The sequence below is a fragment of the Ammospiza nelsoni genome, chromosome 23 (genome assembly GCF_027579445.1).
Source record: "Ammospiza nelsoni isolate bAmmNel1 chromosome 23, bAmmNel1.pri, whole genome shotgun sequence".
Lineage (NCBI taxonomy): Eukaryota > Metazoa > Chordata > Aves > Passeriformes > Passerellidae > Ammospiza > Ammospiza nelsoni.
Window position 1 is genome coordinate 7,194,614 of NC_080655.1, and position 19,668 is coordinate 7,214,281.

The 19,668-nt window shown below is 61.3% G+C and overlaps 2 protein-coding genes, 1 non-coding gene and 1 pseudogene across 4 annotated transcripts; 2 read left to right on the forward strand and 2 right to left on the reverse strand.

The window, feature by feature from the left end:
- Positions 1 to 242: 242 nt before the first annotated feature.
- INAVA (innate immunity activator) lies at positions 243 to 6,753 on the reverse strand. Its single transcript, XM_059488064.1, has 8 exons — positions 6,697 to 6,753; positions 5,865 to 5,989; positions 5,667 to 5,786; positions 4,936 to 5,102; positions 3,738 to 3,847; positions 3,075 to 3,477; positions 1,731 to 2,298; positions 243 to 595 (listed from the first exon to the last, which is right to left on the reverse strand). Exons 1-8 carry the CDS (start codon positions 6,740 to 6,742, stop codon positions 503 to 505), a joined length of 1,632 nt encoding a protein of 543 aa, XP_059344047.1. The 5' UTR covers positions 6,743 to 6,753; the 3' UTR covers positions 243 to 502.
- Positions 6,754 to 8,715: 1,962 nt separating this feature from the next.
- Positions 8,716 to 12,413, reverse strand: LOC132083180 (protein FAM107B-like; annotated as a pseudogene).
- TMEM167B (transmembrane protein 167B) lies at positions 12,362 to 14,115 on the forward strand. Of its 2 annotated transcripts, XM_059487871.1 has the most exons (3): positions 12,362 to 12,421; positions 12,971 to 13,102; positions 13,420 to 14,115. In XM_059487871.1, the coding sequence occupies exons 1-3, from the start codon at positions 12,412 to 12,414 to the stop codon at positions 13,500 to 13,502; spliced, it is 225 nt and encodes a 74-aa protein (XP_059343854.1). In that variant the 5' UTR covers positions 12,362 to 12,411; the 3' UTR covers positions 13,503 to 14,115. The 2 variants fall into 2 exon arrangements, with proteins under 2 accessions (XP_059343854.1, XP_059343853.1); XM_059487870.1 differs by lacking the exon at positions 12,362 to 12,421 and having other exon boundaries at positions 12,871 to 13,102.
- A 540-nt stretch (positions 14,116 to 14,655) lies between these two features.
- LOC132083482 (small Cajal body-specific RNA 2) lies at positions 14,656 to 14,943 on the forward strand. The gene has a single exon (XR_009419957.1). It is a non-coding gene; the product is annotated as a small Cajal body-specific RNA 2 (non-coding RNA).
- The last annotated feature ends 4,725 nt before the right edge of the window (positions 14,944 to 19,668 follow it).

The window sequence follows — 19,668 nt, forward strand, 5'->3', positions numbered from 1 at the left end:
CGCACCCTTCACCTCCATTCCATCCTTCCTTTCCACTCCTTGCCCCTTTCCCAGCCTGGGTCACTGGGTGCCAGGGTTGCACAGCTGGATCTGGGGCACCCTCTTGCCATTGGGATCACCCCATTACTGCCCTGAGCACAGCCAGACCCCAAATCCACGGAGTCCCATCCTGCAATGCCAATGGGACCCGGGGATGGGAGACCTCAGAGGGGACATGGAGGTGACACATCCTGAGAGTGACATATCCCAAAAACCACTTTTATTAGAGATCAGAACCTCAAATTCAGGGTCGTAGTGACACCAAGGTCACCATAAGCACTGGGGTCACAGTGTCCCTATCAGCATTGCAGTGCCAGTGAGGGAACACAGGGTGGGGGCCAGCCCCTGCTACCCCACTTGTGGCTCCCTCCTGTGCCCCATGCCAGGCTGGGGAGGCACGAGACGTCCCTGCCGCCCCTGGACCAGCCAGGATGTGCCCCCGCCCGGGGTGAGGACATGGCACTCACACTTGGGTGACAATCTCGCCGTTCTCGGGCATGTAGACCTGCACGGGCACGCCGGCTGCCGAGCGCCGCAGCACCTGCACCGGGGGACCCTGGGGGACAAAGACCCTGTGGGTGTTGGCATCCTACCTTGTCTGAGGGGCACCACTGTGAGCACATCCTGGCACAAGGGCTGGACTGAAGGAGCTGTGGGGGCATGACCACAGGTCCTCACTTGCCCAGCCTGTGTCCCAGCTGTGCCACAGGTGCATTTGTCCCAGTGAGACTGCCAGGTGGAAAGGGGAGCTGGTCACTGAAATGCCTGCAGGGATCCTTCCCTGCTCAAGGGCACCCCAGTGCTACCCCAGGGACCCACATGGATCCTGCCCTAGGGACCCCCCTGAAGTCCTGGTCCTTCCCATGGGACTCTCATGGGACCCCAGTTTTGCCCCAGTAATCTCCTTAAGGTTCTGGTCTTTCCATGGGACCCCAGTTCTGCAACATGAACCCTTGTCTTGCCCTTGGGATCTGCAAGAGAAAGCAGGAACCTACATGGAACCCCAGTCCTGCTCCAGAGGCACCCTTAAGGTCCTGGCCCTATCCCAGGTACTCACATGGGACCCCAGTCCTGCCCCAGGGGGTCTTGGTTCTGCCCCTGGGACCTACACAGAACTCCAAACCTGTCCATGGGACTCTCAGCAGGCCCTCATCCTGTCCCCGAAGGACACTAAAGACCTTATTTCTGTTCCCAAGAACAGAAGACCCTGGTCCTGGCTGTTGGACTTCCTCAGGAACCCAGTCCTGCCCCAAGGACCGCTCTGGGACCCAAATTCTTCCTTTGTGATTCCCTCAGGACCCTAATCTTCCCATGGAGACCTACTCAGGGTGTTGGTCCTGCCCAAGGAACTATGAGGGACTCTCCAGATCCAACTTATGAGGGACTTTGGACCTGCTCAAAGGACCCTCAGAAGGTCCCAGTTCTGCCTCAGAGGATCTTAAAGGACCTTGATCCTCTCCTCAGGACCCTCCTGAGACTATGTTCCTGCCCCAGGCTCCTTTCTGAAATCCCAGTCCTGTCCCAACAACCCTCACAGGACTCCATGGACTCCCTCAGGCCTTCACCCTTGCTCTAGAAATCCTCATGTCCCTACACTACCTCAGGGTAACAACTCATGTCACCTGCAGGACAGCACCCAGGGGGTCTCTCTTCTCCCACATGGCCACTCCCAGCCAGACCCCGTGTCATACCTGAACCAGTGACAGGATTCCATGAGCAATGGGCACGTCCCTGGTGGTCCCACCACGGGGTCTCTGGAAAGCCCCTTGCCGGTCGAGGGAGTGGGGCCGGGCACTCCTCAGCTGGGCACGCTGGTGCCATGACTTGAGCTCCTCGGTGACGGCGGCCTTGGAGAGCCCCCGGGCCCCAGCAGGTGCGTAGTCTTTGAGCGAGGGTGTGCGCACGATGCGGCTACGGGAGGGCACCAAGCGCTGGTACCGCAGCGGGGCCAGATCCTGCTCGTACAGGAAAGTCAGGGGACCAGCAGGTGGCAGGAGCTGGAGGGCACCCCGTGGGTAGTAACCAGGCTCGGCAAGGGGCAGCGGAACCGCAAAGGACACGTCAGGGCTGCTGCTGCCCGGGGAGGTGGCGTGGGAGATGCTGGAGAGGTCGGAGATGCTGTCATCGGAGCCAGAGCGGCACGCAGGGCCGGGGCTCAGGAGGCACGAGGTGGGCACAGTGACTGTGTAGTAGGTGGGGCGCCGGCGGGGTGTGGTGCTGCGGCCCCGGGGCTCAGCCGGCTGCCAGCATGGGTCCACCCTGCAGGCAAGACACTGTGGCTGCAGGAGCACCCTTCCCCTCACCCTAAAGCCAGGGCAAGCTCTGGGAAAGGTGTACCCATGGGTACAGCCAGCCACCCCGTGGGGAGACATCTAATTTCCTCCCAAGGGATTAGTTCATCCTCTCCATAGGCTTACTTCCATCCTCTCCATGGGATCATCTCCAACCTCCTCCCAATGGATTTCTGTCCATCCTCCCCACATTCCCATAGGATTATCCTCATTCTGGTCTCTGGGATTATCTCAATCCTCCCCATAATATTGTCTCCATCCTCCCAATGACTGAGCTCCATCATCTCCAAGGGGTTAGTTCCATCCCCTCCCCATGGGATCATGTCCATCCTCCCCAAAAGATTTTCTCCATCCTCCCCATAGAGTTAGGTCCACACTTCCCTTGGTGTTCTCTCCATTATCTTCTCCATAGGATTATCTCCATCCTCCTCCCCATGGGTTTAGCTCCATTATCTCCATGAGGTTCTCTTCATCCTCTCCCACAGGATTACTCCCATCCTCCTTCCCACAGGGTTAGCTCCATTTTACTGCCAGTAGGACTATCTCCATCCCTCCTATGGGATAATTTCCAACATCCTCCCCATGAGCTGAGCTCCATTGTCTTCACAGGGTCATTCCCATCCTCCTTCCCATGGATTGAGCTCCATCCTCCACATGGGATTATCTCCATCCCCCTCTCCATGGGGTTATCTCCATCCTCCCTAGCAGAAACCCTTGTCTATCCTCCTCAAGCTCAGGACATACCTCAGAGATTGGGTCTGTCCCTGCCGTCCTGATGGCTCAGGGGTGCTGGGAGCACTGGAACCTGCCTGCCGGCACAGCACCACAGTCCGGATGGGGACAAACCGGTAGGAAGGGTCCCCTGTCCTGGACACTGAGGGGCTTGCAGAATCAGGGCTGCTGGGGGCCAAGGAACTGGCAGGGGCAGCCATCAGGGACCCAAGACAGCATTGGGAGCTCTGGGTTTCCCCATCCTCAGGGTCGATGCTGGGATTTTTGGTCCTCTCGTAGGGTCTGTCCAGGCTGGTCTCCTGCCAGGGAATGGGGGTGGGTACCACAGGCCCTGACTCCTCCTCCTCCTCCTTGGTGGGGTCCTTGGGAGATGGGGACTTCTGTGGAGTGGCAGGTCCTGGTGGCCGTGTGTCCTCTGCAGGAGAGATGGAGGGTTGGGATGGAGGGGACACAAAGGGAGAGTTGGTATGGAGGGAACAGGTGGATGGTTGGTATGGCGAGGAGATGTGGGGGGCTGGGATGGAAGGGACACACAGGGGAACAGCATGGAGGGGATACATGGCAGCGGAACGGGATGGAGGAGACACAGGGAGAGTAGAGATAGAGGGGACACAGGAAGGGTTGGAATGGAGGGAACATGCCAGGGATCCCCCCTGGTCCCCACAGCCCCCTCACCCTCCTTCAGCAGGCCGGTGTCAAACACAGAGCTCTCGTCGGAGGCACTGAGCTCTATGGGGCAGGGCCCTGTGAGAACAGAGCTGGGGCCGCCTCCGGGTGCCAAAGCGCTCCCACGGCCCCGCCACCACCCAGCGCGTCCCCGCGGGCCTCCACTCCCCTCTCCCACGCCACCTGTCCCAACACGCTCCGGGACGGCAGCGGTACCGGCCAGGCCGGCTCTGCTGAGCAGCGTGCAGCTCCCAGCCTGCCTGGGATGGGCAGGCTGGGGGCACCGACAGGGAAGGAGATGCCACCACCATGACCCTGTTCCTTGGAGGGGACAGGCATGGAGAGAACGGGGACCCCCTTGGATGGCCGCCACTGGGATGGGGACACAGCAGCTGGGCCACATCCTGCCCCCCTTTGGGTGCAGGTGCTGAGGACGGGTGACTGGGGATAGTTATGAGGTGCAAGCGGCAGGGGTGAGCTCTTAGGGTACTTTCAGAAGGGTGCAGTCAACGGAGGTGAAGTACTGGGGTGGATTCAGTGGGGTACTGCTGGGGATGGTTTATCAGGGTGTATGCACTATGGATGGGCTTTTGGGGTGCATTCAGGGGGTACATATGCCAGGAATAGTTATTGGGGTGCATGCACTGGGGACTTCTTTTTGGGGTGCACTCACAAGGACCCTCACAAGGGTACAAGCACCAGAGATGAAGTATTGGGGTACCTTCAAAAGGGTGCATTGACTTTGAGAGTGTAGCAAGGTGCATGTACCAGGGATGGCCTTCCAGGGGGCGTCCAAGGGGTATATTCAGCAGGAATGGGAAATTGGGGTGCATTTACCAGGGGGTGTTAGGGGCATGCATTCACTGGCAATGTAGAACCAGGTTGTATTCACAGGGGATGGAAAGTTGGAGTGCATCCAGGGAAGTGCAGTCACCAGGGAACTGGGGTGCAGCATTGTGGATGGCATATTGGGAAGGGACACACAGGAGAATGGCAGAGGGGCATGCCTCCAGAGGAGCGCATGCACTTGGGATGAAGGATCCCAGCATCCAGTGGGGTGCATTCACAGGGAATGGGTAATTTAGATGCATTCCCCAGGGACACCCAACCAAGCAGCACCCCATTCTGCTCTCCAGCATCCCCCCCGCCATGGGGCTCGGAGGGCTCACCCTTGGCAGTACTGATGTCCCGCTGCCCTGCCAGGAGCCGCCGCTGGCTCAGAACCTGCTCCAGATCCCGCAGCTTCTGCTCCTCCCGGAGTGCTGCCGTCTGCCGCCTCTTCCGCACCTGCCGGCTGATGTTCTCCTCGCAGCAGAGCCGGCGGGCGGCCTCAGCAATCTGCAGCTGCAGCGCCCGCTCCCGTTCCAGAGGGTCCTGGGGGCGAGGGACACGCTCAGAAATGCGCCTCAACACCCCTGAGCCCCCCATAAAGCTTAACATCCCAACGCCACCCATAGCACTTGGGATCCCAACCCCTCCCAGCATCTCATCTGGGACAACGAGCATCACTCTTGGAACCCAACACCACCCATCATGCTTAGGACCCCACCACTACCCATGACATTTGGAACCCACCTCCTCCCATAATTCTGGCATCCTGATACACCTGGGACTCTCCCCACACCCATCACCTTGGCACCCCAATCCCACACATTATGTTTAGGAACCCCAGGATAACCCCATTAACTCAACACCACCTCATGCTTGAAAGCATCCCCTGCCCCTCTCACCTACAGCACTTGGCACCTAACCACCACCCATGGGATGGGGATGGCAACATTTCCAGGTGACCCTTAGGCAGCTTCCACAGCAGAGGGGATGGGATGGGATGGGATGGGATGGGATGGGATGGGATGGGATGGGATGGGATGGGATGGGATGGGATGGGATGGGATGGGATGGGTCCCCACCACCTTTGCACCTCAGGGACTGTCTCACCACCCCACGCAGAACAGCGATCTCATCCAGCTTGAAGGCAGCCCCGATCCTGCGACGGACCTTGGGGGGCTTCTCGCCAGCTTTCAGGGGGTACTCGCAGGGCAGGGTCCCCGTCAGCTCCTGAGGATGGCACAGGGACACTGAGCAGAGCCATGGCAGTATATGAAGGTGGGCAGGGGGTCCTCATGCCCTGCTCACCGCCTCACGCAGGCACAGCTGTCGCAGCTCCTGGATGCAGCCATCCAGCTGGGCCTCCAGTGCCTGCTGCTGCCGCTGCCCCACTAGCACTCGCTCCTTCAGGGGGGACACTGGGCTGTCAGGGCCTGGAACAGATACATGGACATCTGGAGGGATGGGAGCACCCAGGTACCATCCTCCACCACTCCACAGCCTCCCTACCTTAGTTTTCCCTCCACCGCAGGGGGAGGAAAAAGCAGCCACGACCCTCCCAGCACACCCATGGGCACTCCAGCTGCTCCAAAGCAGCTGCGCCTCCCTTCCCCCACAGCAGCACCCGTGGGTGTACTGGCTCCCGTGGAACACCTGTTTCCCCCACCCAGCAGCAACCATTGGTGTTCCAACCCCCCAGGGTATCCAGGAACTCCTCCCCTAGCAGCACCCATGGGTCCTCCAATGCCCCAGGGTATGCATGAAATTCCCCCAGCAGCACCATGGGTGCTTCAGCCCCCCTGGGACACGTGTGACGTCCCTGCTGGGGGGTGGGAGGGGGGGCACAGGAGGGAGGTTTCAGTCTGACTCAGCCATCCCAAGCCAAGCCCATCTGAGTCAAATCCTGTCCACAGCACCCCCCTCTACACTTGGGATGCCTCCCGAAACGCAGGGGGAGCCTCCATTCCTCCACTCCTTCATTTCCCCAAAGCTCTCTCCAGGCAGCTCATGTGCCCCTAGTGTGTCCCCATGCACCGAAGTGCTCCGTTCCCTGCCTGGGAAGGAGGGACACGTCTATCAGAGCACTCCTGGGCCACAGGGGCACCCCAAAACCTCCCACAGCCCCAGACCCCATTCTCACCCGAGTGCAGCACGATCCCGCTGTCCATGTCACTGGCCTCCCCCATGCCGCGCCGAGAGCCTGCGGGCAACAACGGGGACACAGCTCGTCCCCACGCCCCCAGCCGGGCTGCACCCATGGGTGCCCCCCACCCTGCACCCCTACCATCCCTCATGTCACCCTGGGCGTGCCACGATGGCGGTGGAGGGGAGGCGAGGCTGTGTTTGCTTTGCCTTCTTGCAGGTCCTACCATAAATAAAGGGTGCGGTGCGCCAGGCGGGGGAGGGTGACACCTTCGAAGGGGTCAAAGGTGGTCGGGGTGCGGTGGAGGGGAGGGCCGAGGGGCCCCTCGCTCCCGCCCCAGCTGGTTTCGCTGGGCACCTCTCCCAGTTTTCCTTTCTTTTCCATCTGGGCTGGTGGCGGATCCGGGGGTGGGAGCGACCGCCGGCCTCGGAAAAGGGGGTCCCCAGCACCCCAAGATTCCCAAACTCTTGGGGAGGGAGTGAAAGGAGGACAGTGGGACGGAGGGGGTTCACACCGCTTTTCCAGCGCCGTCGCCTGGCTATGCTTCAGTTTCCCCAGCCCGCTCCCCGTCGCGCTGGGCGGCCAGAGGCAGGACGGAGGCCCCGGGGTCCCGGCGGGGTGGGAGAATCCCTTACCTGAGCCCGCTGCCGCTGCCGGCTCTGCTGCGCCGGGGCACGGACGGGTCTGGGCTTGAGCGGAGGGAGGAGCAGGGTGAGCAACATCTGCCCCAGTCCCCGCCCCGCCGCACGGCCCTGCAGCGTCTGCACCGCACGGCGCTGCACGGCATGGAACGGCGCTGCACGGCATGGCACATTTGTGGCATGGCATGGAATGGCACGGTACGGTATAGATGTGTCACAGCATGGCCTGGCACATCGCTGCAGGTGCTGGTGCAGTTCGGTGTCGTGTGGCACCGCAGCCCAGCACAGCCTAGTGCTTGCTGAGGCTCCAGCCCCAGTGCCATGGAGGCATAGGCCAAGCACAAGAACCACTGTCCCCGTCCTGGCGCTGGCCATGCACAGCAGGACAGTGCCAGGATGGTGCCACCATTGTGCCAGGATGATGCCAAGGCTCTCCCAGGCTGTGAGGCAATGATGCTGCAGACACTGTGGCCCCTCTGAGCTGGATTGGAGTGAGTTGGGCACTTCCTGCATTGCTACACCTGGCAGGGTGGGGAAGAATCCTCATAGGATGGGGCTAGACAGGATGGGCTGAGAAGGCAGGGAATGGGCAGGGTGCAGGCAGGGTGATGCAGGGGGCAGGCAAGGAGTGCAGGGAGCAGTCTGGGGTGCAGATTCCCTGGAACAATGGCCTGTTCCCTGCCTTGGTGCCCGGGGTGGTGCTGTCAGCCTGGGGCTGTTGGAGTGAGACCTATTCAATCCAGTCTCTTCCTCTCTCCTGGTGCCTCCCAGCTGCAGGTGGAAAGGGCGGGGGTGAAACATGTTCAACTGTGGAAATGGAAAAAAACACCAGGAGAAGACAAAGAAGAAAGGAGAGGGAGACTGAAGGAGTAAGGAAGGCTCTGTGCCACCAGGGGATGGCTGAAGGCCTTGGATGGACACCAACTGCAGTTGGGCTTGTGGCAGCACTGGTAAAATGAGCCACTGGCCACCATGACCACCCTCCATCCTCACCATGCACCATTAGCCCAAGGCAATGGCACCCCATCCCTGTCTCTGTCCCATTTCCATCAAGAAAACAGATAAAAGACTTTATTTGGTTGTTTTCTGGTTCATGAAGTCAGGGCAGGTGCAGGTCAGGGGGAGACTGTTGCCTGCATCCCCCGTATCACCCCTGGCACTGCCCTGGTGTTACCACCTCCTTCCAACCCTGGCATCTTGGTTGTCACCAGCATGGGGACACCAAGGCTCCAGGACTTACCCCTAACCACAAGCTCACTCAGAATGGCAGTGCCAGGTGGTGTTCCCAGTGCTGGGATGTGCTGGGGACGGGGGCTGCCCAGTGTATGCCAGGGGACTCAGGGAGCTCTGCTGAGCTGGCTTTGGCTTACATGTGTCAGGCACCTGCCTCTGCCAGCTTCATCTTCTGCAGGCTGTCCCACACCTGCAGGAACCTGGGACGAGGGTCTGGCCCTGGCCCAGCCACCTCCTGCTCGTGCTGCAGGAGGGGCAGCCATGGGGCCTGGTTGGGATTCCCCCAGCCCTCCCCATGACCCGATTGTCTCCTGACACAGGTGTTCCCTCAGCTGTCACCACGACCTGGTCACTGCTGGCCATCCCTTGACCAGTGTCCACCCCAACCAGCTTCCTTCAGCTACTCCTCAATTTCCCTGGACATTCCTCAGCTGAACTGCCCCAACAGCCCGATCAGCACTTGTCTGTCCCCAGGGAAGGAGACATGGATATGTAGCTGGATGGACATGTGGAGGATGGATGGATGGATGGATGGATGGATGGATGGATGGATGGATGGATGGATGGATGGATGGATGGATGGATGATGGATGATGATAATGGATGGATGGATGGATGGATGGATGGATGGATGGATGGATGGATGGATGGATGGATGGATGGTTGAATGGATGGATGGATGGATGGATGGATGGATGGATGGATGGATGGATGGATGGATGATGGATGGATGGATGGATGGATGGATGGATGGATGGATGGATGGATGATGGATGGATGGATGGATGATGGATGGATGGATGGATGATGGATTCATGTATGGAGGTTGGATGGGGGGATGGATTCATGGGCACATGGATGGATGAGGGATGGATTCATGCTCGTATGTATGGATACATGGGTGGATGAATGGATGGAAATGTGAGGCGAAGGCAGGAGAACTGGCCTGGATACAGGGATGGAGGCTGGGACAGACAGACAAGGACAAAGGGGCATCACAGACCTCCTCAAGTCTGTGGTGGCACTTCCTCAGCTGCTGCTCCAGGTCAGGTGGGCATCCCTGCAGCTCCTCCTGCAGCTGCCTCAGCCGCCAGCTCTCCAGCACCTTCAGGAGCTTAGCCCTGTGCCAGGGCAGGATCCCCCTGTAGCGATGGACAGGCTTCAACCAGCCACCACACCCGGACACCCAGCTGGAGACAAGCCCATTCCCATGCCCACCTGCTATGGCTGAAGGGTAGCTCCTAGTGCAGGTCCTGGTGGCTACAGGATTCCCATATCAGGTTTGGCACCTTCTCAGGCTGAATAATGTTCCTGTGGCCATCAGGGGCCAGGTCCAGGGAGAGAACATCACTCCTGTCACCTTCTTGAGAGGAAGGGGATCAGCAGGGGATGGGAGCACCAGGGGATGAGTCACCAGAAGCATGGAGTCACCAGTGGGAAAGGGTCATCGGTGATGGGGTCACCACAAGGGATGGCACAACCTGGGACAGAGTCACCAGGGAATGGGGAGGAGCCACATGCCAGTACAGGGTGAGATCCTGGACACCAGCCCCTGTGTCCCCCAGTCCCTGTGGTCATGTGGTGGCACAGCTCAGAGTCCTCACCTGCTGCTCCCAGCACCCTCAGGGTCCCGGTTTGCAAGTGTCCCTGTCCCAGGCCACCCTGTGGTCTCAGGCCACCCCATCTTCCCATCACTTCTTAGGGTCCTCATTATCCCTGAAGTACCCACCACCCATCAAGTGCCCATCACCTCTCAGGTCCCCATTGTCTCCTGGGGTCCTCATTGTCCCTGGGGTCCCCATCACCCCTGGGGGTTCACTATCCCTCAAGGTCCTCATTACTTCTTAGGGTCCCTCTCACCTTCAGGGTGCCTACTGTCCCTGGGGTCTCCCTCACTCCAAGATCTCCATCACCCCTGGTGTTCTGTTGTCCCTGTGTCCCTTCATCCCCAGTGGGGTTCCCAACACCACTGGGGTCCCCATCAGTCCAGGTGTCACCACTGTACTGTGTGTCCTCATAACCTTCAAGTCTTCACTGTCCTTGGGATCTCCATCACCCCTGGGGTGTTAATCATCGCTCAGGGTCCTCATTACTCCTTGAAGTCTCCATTGCTTTCAGCATCCCCATTGTCTCTGTGTTCCTCGTTGCTCCTGAGGACCCCAGGTTCCCATCACCCTTGGGATTCCACCACCCCCTGGTCCCCATAACATCCAGGTTCCCATTGTCCCTGTGTCTCCATCACCCCTGGCATCCCCATTGTCCTTGGGATACCCATCACGCGCCATCCCTGTTCCCCTGGGTCCCACAGCCCCATGCCCTAGTGCCAGCAGCCACCCAGCACTGTGCTGCTCCTCGAGGCTTTGTTGTCACCCTGGCCAAGATGTCACTAGTGGAGACCAAATAAATGAACCCTTGATGTCCCTCCTGCTGGGAGCTGTGGCTGGCCCTGGTGCATGGGTGCAAGGGAGCAGCAGGAGAATGGATGTTCTCCACGTTAGCTCTGGAACCCAAGGAGGGCAAGGGGTCCTCAGGCTGAACTCCAGGACAGGCACTGGAGTCTACTGGGAGTGCTGGGAGCACCAGACTCACTTGGGGAGCACTGGGTTGGCTGAGGGCACTGGGAACACTGGGGACATTGGGAACACTGGGAGCACGGGGTTTGCTGGGAGCACAGGGACTGATGGGGGCTCTGGGAACACTGGGAGCACCCAGGACTGCTGGGGGCACCAGGACCACTGTGGGGACATTGGGGCCACTGGAGGCACTGGGAATACGGTGGGTACTGGGGTCACTGGGAAGACTGGGACCTTGGGGCACTGGGGTCCGCTGGGGGCACTGGAAACACAGGGACCACTGGTGGGCACTGAGAACCCAGGGGGCCCTGGGGGTGCTGTGAGCACTGTGAGCACTGGGGCTGGGTGCACTGGGACCACTGGATTGTGTGGGTTGCTGTGGGAGCTGAGGGTTACGGGAGAAACTGGGCTGGGGACTGGATGCACTGGGTGTTATGGGAGATACAGGGAGTTACTGGGCGCGCTGGGGGTCAACTGGGAGACTTATGGGGGATACTGGGATGGGGATTGGGTGGCATATGATGTTACTGGGAAGGACTGGAATACTGGAGGCATTGGGGAACCTGGGGGTTACTGGGGAGGACTGGCAAGGACTGGGATAGAGGACTGGGTGCTTGGAGAGGGGGCCTTAGGGTTAGACTGGGAGTTACAGGGGAGCCTGGGGGTCAGATTGTACTGGGGGGTTACTGGGATGACTGGAACTCACTGAGGGCTGGAATGGAGACTGGTTACACGTGGGTGGTACTGGGATACTGGGAGGACTGAGGGTTACTGGGGGTGCTGGTGGGTTACTGGGTTGCTGCAATGGGGACTGGTTGCACTGGGGAGGTACTGGGAGGACTGGGGCATACCGGGGGCTGCAGGGTTATGGGGAGATTGCGAGTTGCTGGGAAATCCGGGGGTCACTGAGGTGTGGTTGCACTGGGGAGGTACTGGGAGGACCGGGGATTACTGGGAGTACTGGTGGGTTACTGGGAAGACTGGAATGGGGACTGAGTGCACTGCGGGACACTGAGGGGTCACTGGGGACAGGATGGGGGCTGTTCACACTCTGCCGGGCGCACCGGCAGCTCCCGCGGCGCTCGGGTCACCGGGGCTGCTGGGCCGCACCGGGGCGGCACACGCACCTTCCCGATAGGCGCTCCATTGAGGCCGCCTGCTCCTCAGGATGCGCGTCGCGCGGGTCGGCGCTCGGCTGGCCGTGCCTGTCGCCCGCTTCCGCTGTCGCGTCGGCGCCGCGGGGGCCGGGGGGGTGCGGGGGCGCCATGACCAACGGTGGGAACGGGGGGCCCAGGGCTACCGAGGGGGGCCTCGGGACAACCGGGGCCGGCATAACCAATGCTGGAACGGGGGAACGAGGGGTTGTACAGGGTCCTGAGGCCACCATGGCTGGTGGTGGAGTGGAGGGGCCGGGGCGTCCGGGCGGGTTCGGGGCCTCAAGGACCATGGAGGGAGGGGGGTACGGGGGGTTTTGGGGGTTCCGAAGGCGGGGAGCCTGATGGGGCACCATGGGGAGAGCACTCAGGTACCGGCAGGCGGCGGGGCAGAAGGGGCTGATGTGGGGGAAGTACTGAGAGAGAGGAAGTTTTGGGAGGCGGCTGGGGGACTGTGACCCTTCGGGGACGGGGTACTGGCGGTTCTGAGTGCCGTCGGTGGGGACACGGGCAGTGTGAGTCCCTTTCGGGGGGATCCCGGGGAGTCTGCATCCCCTCATAGGGGCAGAGATGGGAGGTTGTTCACACGGAGTGTGGGGGTCTCTTTGCAGGGGGGTTGGGCAGGGGCCCGGAGTTCCCCCTGACCTCTCCCCGACCGATCTCCCCGCAGTTTATTCCCTGGACGGGCTCCTGGTGTTCGGGCTGCTCCTGGTTTGCACTTGTGCGTACCTGCGGAAGGTGCCCCGACTGCGCATCTGGCTCCTGTCCGAGCGCAGGGGCGTCTGGGGAGTCTGCCACAAGGGTGAGGGGCACTTGGGACACTGGGGTATGGCGCGGGGGTGCTGAGATCACTGGGGTGGGGGCACTTGGAACACTGGGGTACAGGATGGGGGTGCTGGGATCACTGGGGTCGGGTCTAGGACAGGAGCATTGGGTCCAAAATGGGGACACAGAGATGTGGGATGGGGGTTTTGGGGTCTGGGATAGGAACACAGGGATTGGGAATGGGAACCCTGGGGTTTGGGATGGGAACATGGGGTCTGGGATGGGCTCACAGGGATTCAGGATGCATCTGGCATGGGGACATGGGGCCTCACCCCATCCTTGTCCCACCTACAGCTGCTGTGATTGGGACCCGCCTGCACGTGGCTGTGTCCATGTCCTGTCTTCTCATGGCCTTCTACGTCCTTGTGGGAAAGTGACCACATGGAGACCTGCTGGCAACCTGAGAGAGACCTGGGACTGACTAGAGGTCCTGTGACTGATTCCAACAATCCCACTATGGACCAGAGATCCTGGTACTGACCCCTGTGTCCCATTACCAACCAGAGACCCCATTGCTGACCCTGGAGACCCTGGTACTGATCCTGAAGACCCTGGTACCGACCCTGAACCACCCCTAGTCCTGCCCTTGGCAGCAACCTGGATCCTGCATGTGGCAACCCAGGCACCATCATGGCCCATCACTCTCCTTGAGCCCACCAAGGGCAACTGTGAGGGCCAACAGAGCACCTTTAGACTGTTGGAAAAAGATTTCTCGTTAATTCTGTAGAGAAGTGGGTGAAGGGACCCCCGGGACTGGGGGACCCAGCTCTGAGTTGTGAGCCCCTTCTCTTGATGCTGAGCAGGGTGCTGGTGAGACCATGGCAGGCTCTAGGGGCCTGGCAGGGTCCCCCCTGATCTGTGGGATCTTCCTATGCCCCTGCAGCGTGGGGGGCCCTCAGGGGGGTCTCCTGCAGTGGGGGGTTGGTGACGCCCCCGGGTTGTAAATATTGGACCACCACATGCAAATAAAGTGGGGGTTCCTCTGTGGCAGTGCTGGCCTGGGGGTCCTGTGGGGCTGGGGGTGCTCCTGTGGAGTTGGTGCCCTGCTTGGGGGTCCTGTGGTGTGGGTTGAGGCTCCCACTGGGTGTGTGTGAGGAGGTCCTTGGAGGCTGCCTCCCATGGGGTGGAGGGCTCCTGTAGTTATGAGTCCTGGGGTGAGGAGGATTTGTGCAAATAAAGTGGGGGGGTGGGGAATGCTGATTGGAGCCTCCTGGCCCGGTTCATCCAGCTCTCTGGGGCCGGGAGCGATACAGCCCCTCAGCGAGGGGCACGGAGGGCTGTGCCCTGCCCGCGGTGAGTGTGCCCGGCCCCGCCTGCCGCCCGTCGCTGAGCCGCCCGTGTGCCCGGGAGACGCGGGCGGCGCTCGGCGGCGCTCGGCGGTGCTTGGCGGTGCTTGGCGGTCCTCCCATCGGCCGGGGGCGCGCCAGAGCTCTGCGCCGCCCTCCCGGCGTGCTCGGCGCGACTACGGTAGATAAAGGGCCGGAGCGGAAGTGGCTGTGGCTGTGTGCGCGTGCGTGTGTGTGTGTGCGTGCGCGCCGGTGAGAGAGAGAGAGTGTGTGTGTGTGTGTGTGTGTGTGTGTGTGTGTGTGTGTGTGTGTGTGTGTGTGTGTGTGTGTGTGTGTGTGTGTGTGTGTGTGTGTGGCGCCAGCCACCCTCCCTCCCTACACGTTGATCTTATTCGATCGGCCGGGCCCCGCCGGGCCGAGGTGAGAAGAAAGCGCCGCGAAGCCCTCGGGCGCTGTGCGGCTGGGCCGGGCGGGATGAGTCGATCAGATAGGCGAGGCCACGGCCGCTGAGCGCCCTGCGATTCTGACCCGCGCCCACGTCTGCAGCCCCGGGGCCGACACCGAGCCGCTCCCGACAGCGGCGGAAGACGAACCGCCCCAGCCTCATCCCGGCCCAGCCAGCCGAGCCCCGCGGCGAGGCGGGAAATGCGCCCTGCCGCGGGCTCCGTTCGCGCTTTGCGGGCTCCGTGCTGGCCGTGCGGGGTCTGCACGCTCCGGGCCGTGCTGGCGGTGGTTCGCCGGGCCCTGCAGCTGTGTGCGGCACAAAGGCTGTACGCGGGGCTGTCGTGGCACCGTGCCGCGTCTGTGAGCTGAGCGCGGACCTTGCTGGCCCCGCGGGACACCGGGGACTCATTAGACCTACGAACTTCATGCAGCACGGCCTCTGTGTTTTATTGGGAGTGTGTGGGGATGGGAATAGCCGTGATGGTGACAGGAGGATGGCCACAAGGGGACAACCATGGTGAAGGCTGGGGGATGGCCATGGTGACAAAAAGAGCAGCCATGGTGCTGCCAAAGCTGTGATGGTAACCAGGGGACAGCCCCTGTGGAAACTGGAAGAGTACAGTTATGCTGCTGACAAGAGGATGGCCACGGTGATAACAGGAGGACAGCTGTGGTGATACAAGAGGATGGCCATAGTTATGCCAAGGGGACAGTAAGGGTGGGTGACTGAGGGGTGGTGACAAGAGGATGAGCCTGAGAGGACAGCCACAGAGGTGAAAAGGGGGCGGCTGTGATTCTGGCATTACTGGGAGAAGCAGCTGCGGTGACTGCTGATGGTGGCCTTGCTATGGGGAGAGGGCCTCTGAGAGGAGGTCACCAGCTTAATGGTGCCTGGCAGGCTTCATCTGCCAGGGGGACACTGTGGATGCCGTGGGGCATGGCCACCCCATGCCACTGTCTCTAGCTGTGGCACAAGTAGGTGTGGGGTTGTCCCCATGCTGCCATAGGGACGGGCATGTTTCCTTCCTGTGGCCGTGTCCCCCCTGCCCGTGGTACTTGCTGGCATCCCTGTGTCACCACAGATGGACATGTGTCACTAGTGTCCTCTAACCCACAGGGTGACCCTTTGCCACCAGAGTTGAGACCTCGGTGTCACCTTAGCAGCTCTGTCCCTCATGTCCTCTTGTGACTGTGGCCCCCATATGCCCATGTTCCCCATGTCCCTGGTGTTCCCGTGTTGTCCATAGCCTTCATGTCCCCCTGTGTCCCCAATCTCCTTGCATTCCCATGCCAGCTGTGTACCCAGTGTCCCTCTGCAGCCCCTTACCAGCTGTGTTCCTACGTCCCTCATGTTCAGATATCCCCTGTATCCCGTGTCCCTCGGTGTCCCCCATTCTCCCGTGTCCCCTGTATTCCCAGTGTCCCTGATGTTCCTGTGTCCCCCGTGTTCCTATGTCCCCTGTACGCCCTATGTCCCTCATGTCCTCCATGCCCAGGATATGCAGCCACATGTGTCCCGTGTCCTGTCCCCAGTACAGTGGGGCTGGCCCGGCTCCGTGAGGACATGGCCTGAGGGCACACGAGTGGCACCCAGTCTCCGGTGGGGTGGAGGCAGCTCCAGGCTGCGGGGGGCTCTTGACCGCCCCTCGCCGTGTCCCGGTCCGCCCCAGCCCCGGGCGGCGGGAGGAGGGGCTGTTCCGGGGGCGTGATGCCCCGCGACGGTCCCGGTGCTGTTCCTGGCGTAACATTCCCAAATCCGTTCCGAGGATAAATTCCCGATGCCGTTCCCGGGAACGCGTTCCGGAGATCACATTCGCAGTCCCGTTTCCGGGGATGCGCTCCCAAGGATGATGGGGTTCCCGGCGGCGTTCTCACGGATAGCACTCCCGGTGCCGGTGCCCGGCGCCAATCTCAGGATACCATTCCCGGGTGTAACCTTGGCCGTGCTGTTCCCGGGAGTTCCCTTCCCGTGTCTCTATTCCCAATACCGATGCGCGGTGCCATTCCCATGAATAATATTCTCGATACCGATTCCCGGTGCCGCTCTCATGGCAAGCGTTCCCGAAGGCGATGCCAGTTGCCGTTCCAAGGGAGTCTATTCGTGCTCCACTGCCCGTTCCCGTTCCCTGGGGCGATGGCCAGTGCCATTCCCACCGTTCCCGGTGTCCGTTCTCGGAGGTGCTGCCCGGTGCCGTTCCCGGGGGTTCTGTTCCCGTTCCCGGGGGCGGGGGCAGGTAGCGGCAGGTGCGCGGAGGCCGGGCCGTTGGCGGGGGCGGGGCAGCGGCGCCGGTGCTCGCACCGGCCGAGCTGCCGCCGTTGCCGCCGCCGTTGCCGCCGCCATGGCCGGTACCGGAGCCCGGTGGATGCCGCTGGCGCTGTGTCTGGCTGTCACCGTGTCACCGGGACGCACCGGAGAGCAGCTACACGTCTGCAAGGAGGTACCGGCACCGGGAATGGCGGGGGGCGGGGAGGATGGGGGTGGGCAACCGATAACACACCGGCCCCGCTACAACCACCCCCAAATTTCCCCCGCACACCGATGAAACGGAGTCCCGGAGCACGGGAAGGCCGCTCCCTATGAGATGGGGGGGACAAGGAGGGGACAGGTGGGGGTCGGGCATCCCGGTGGCACTGGGGATGGGGTGTCTCCTGTAGGGGGGAGGGAGTGGCCGACCTCCTGGGGGCCCAGGGAGCAGTCTTTGCTCCCAGTGGCTCGGCCAGAGCCCGACGGTCTCCTTTGGGACCCCAACTGGTGTCACCCTATCATGGTCCCTAAGTCCCTACCCCTCAGACACATTGGGGTCTCCCTGAGTGCTGCTGGGGGGTGACAAGGAGCAGGGGGGGGGGGGGCAATCCCAACGGCCACGTGTCATTCCCAGTCCAGCACATGGTATTCTGTGAAGAAAAACTGTCACTCACCAGGATCTGTCCACCTTGGGGACAGCGGGTGAACCCCCAAATGCTCTCCCTGGGTTGTCTGCATTGCCCCCCTCCCCAGAGTTTTCCTCCCCCCTCCTCAGACCCGCGTCTGCTTTTAATCTGGGCCAGGATTTTTTTTTTTTTCTCTGATCCAATTATTTTTGTCCGTGTTCCATGATCCAGAGCTGGAAACAATAGACTGGGGCTGGCACCTGCCCCAGGAGCGATCAGTCCCCCAGAGGAGGTGTACCCTGTCCTTCACAAGGGACAGCCCTTCTCCCTCCCCTGGCCAGAGCAGAGTTACAGTGGCAGTTTTGGGTGCCCTCCACCCCCAGAGCCACCCTGGGGCTGAATTAGGTCAATTTATGTAGATTTAATGAAAACATGGAAAAGTTTAGGAAGTGAAAAAAAAATACCCTCTCCCCAAGGAAATCCCTCAGGACTGAGAGTAATGTGGTAGTTCAGGGCTGCTGAAAGTTGGAGTGACTCTCCGGGTACCCCCAGGGTGGTGGGGACCTTTCTCTGTGTCCCCATCCCAGGGCCAGGGGGGTTCCATGCTGCCTGTACATGGGCAGGGGGTGCTGCAGGCATCTCTCTGTCCTCAGTTTTCCTTCTCCACCCCCCTTTTACCTCTCCAATCCCTTTTTCCCCTTCACACCCCCCCATCCCCCTCTTCCCCCCCCCCCCGCCCCCATTGCTGTGTTTCCAGCTGATGGGAACATCAAAGCAGTTGTTTTCTCATCAACCTGCCACGCTCCAGCAGCCGCCGGGAGCATGAAGCCACAGCACCGGCTCTGACACCTCAGCGCTGCTGCGGGGGGTGGGGAGCTCCCCTTGTACCCCAAACCCCAACACCACCACCAGATGTGTCCTTCACCCTGCCCACGCCGTCTGTCCCTGGCGTCTCCTCACCGGCCTTAAGGCAATCCCAGCTTGGTGCAGTGGGAGGATGGGGGGGTCACGGTGCCTCTGCTGTCTCCAGCACTTCCTGGTTCCTCCTGGTCCCCCCTGTGCTCCCGCCCTGTGCCCGGGCTGCTCCCCGGCTGGATCCGGGTTTTGCCACAGCTGTTTGATGAGCAAAGTGTGTCACAGCCGTGCCAAGGGGCGTGACAGTGCCATGTGATCCCAGGAGCATGGAGGGGGCGCAGGGGTTCCCCTTCACACCAGGGAGGGGTGCAGGGCTGCTGCTGCTCCAAGGCTCCTGGGCAACCCCAGCCAGATCATCCCCCCACGCACAGCACCCCCATTTCCCAGCGTCTTCTCAAACTGCCCCCCCCTCCCCCTGCCACAATCCTCCCCCACTCTGAGCATCCCTCTGGTCCCCAGCTCCCCTCAATCCAGAGCATCTCCCCCCCAAATCCACCCCCATTTTCCAGGATCCCCCCCCCACACTGAACTCTCCCCTGCCCCAGTATCCCCCCACTCTGAACGCCCTCTCAGGCCCCTCTCTCCAGGCCCTGGGCACCACAGGACATTGCCACACCTTAACTCAAAACCATCCCTTGAAGGCACTGCTGGGCCCAGGGGCCAGCCCCTGTCAGGGAGCAGAGGGTGCAGGGGCAGCCCGGGGCACAGCTCCCTGCACGCTCCCTCTGTGTTTCCTGCAGTCCGAGTACCACTACGAGTACACAGCCTGTGACAGCTCAGGATCGCGCTGGAGGGTGGCTGTACCACACACACCTGGACTCTGCACTGGCCTGCCTGACCCTGTCAGGGGCACTGAATGCTGTAAGATTGCCACCAGGAATGGCTAGGGGTTAGGCTGGGGGGTGGGAATGGCAGGGATGGGAAATGAGGGCGAGGGGAGGGAGAGAGTGGGGAGACAAGCACAGCCATTGTTGGCTCCAGTGCAGGCAGGAGGATGGAATGGGATCAGTGGGATGGTAGAAGAGCT

Bases quoted from the DNA above. Each gene is read 5' to 3' on its own strand.
- TMEM167B (XM_059487870.1), top strand. From the start codon at position 12,871: ATGGGAGGTTGTTCACACGGAGTGTGGGGGTCTCTTTGCAGGGGGGTT. The intron at 13,103-13,419 runs GTGAGGGGCACT...TCCCACCTACAG, and splicing joins CTGGGGAGTCTGCCACAAGG to CTGCTGTGATTGGGACCCGC.
- INAVA (XM_059488064.1), bottom strand. From the start codon at position 6,742: ATGGGGGAGGCCAGTGACATGGACAGCGGGATCGTGCTGCACTCGG. The intron at 2,299-3,074 runs GTATGTCCTGAG...TCTTGCCTGCAG, and splicing joins GGACAGACCCAATCTCTGAG to GGTGGACCCATGCTGGCAGC. The intron at 596-1,730 runs GTATGACACGGG...TTTGTCCCCCAG, and splicing joins GAATCCTGTCACTGGTTCAG to GGTCCCCCGGTGCAGGTGCT.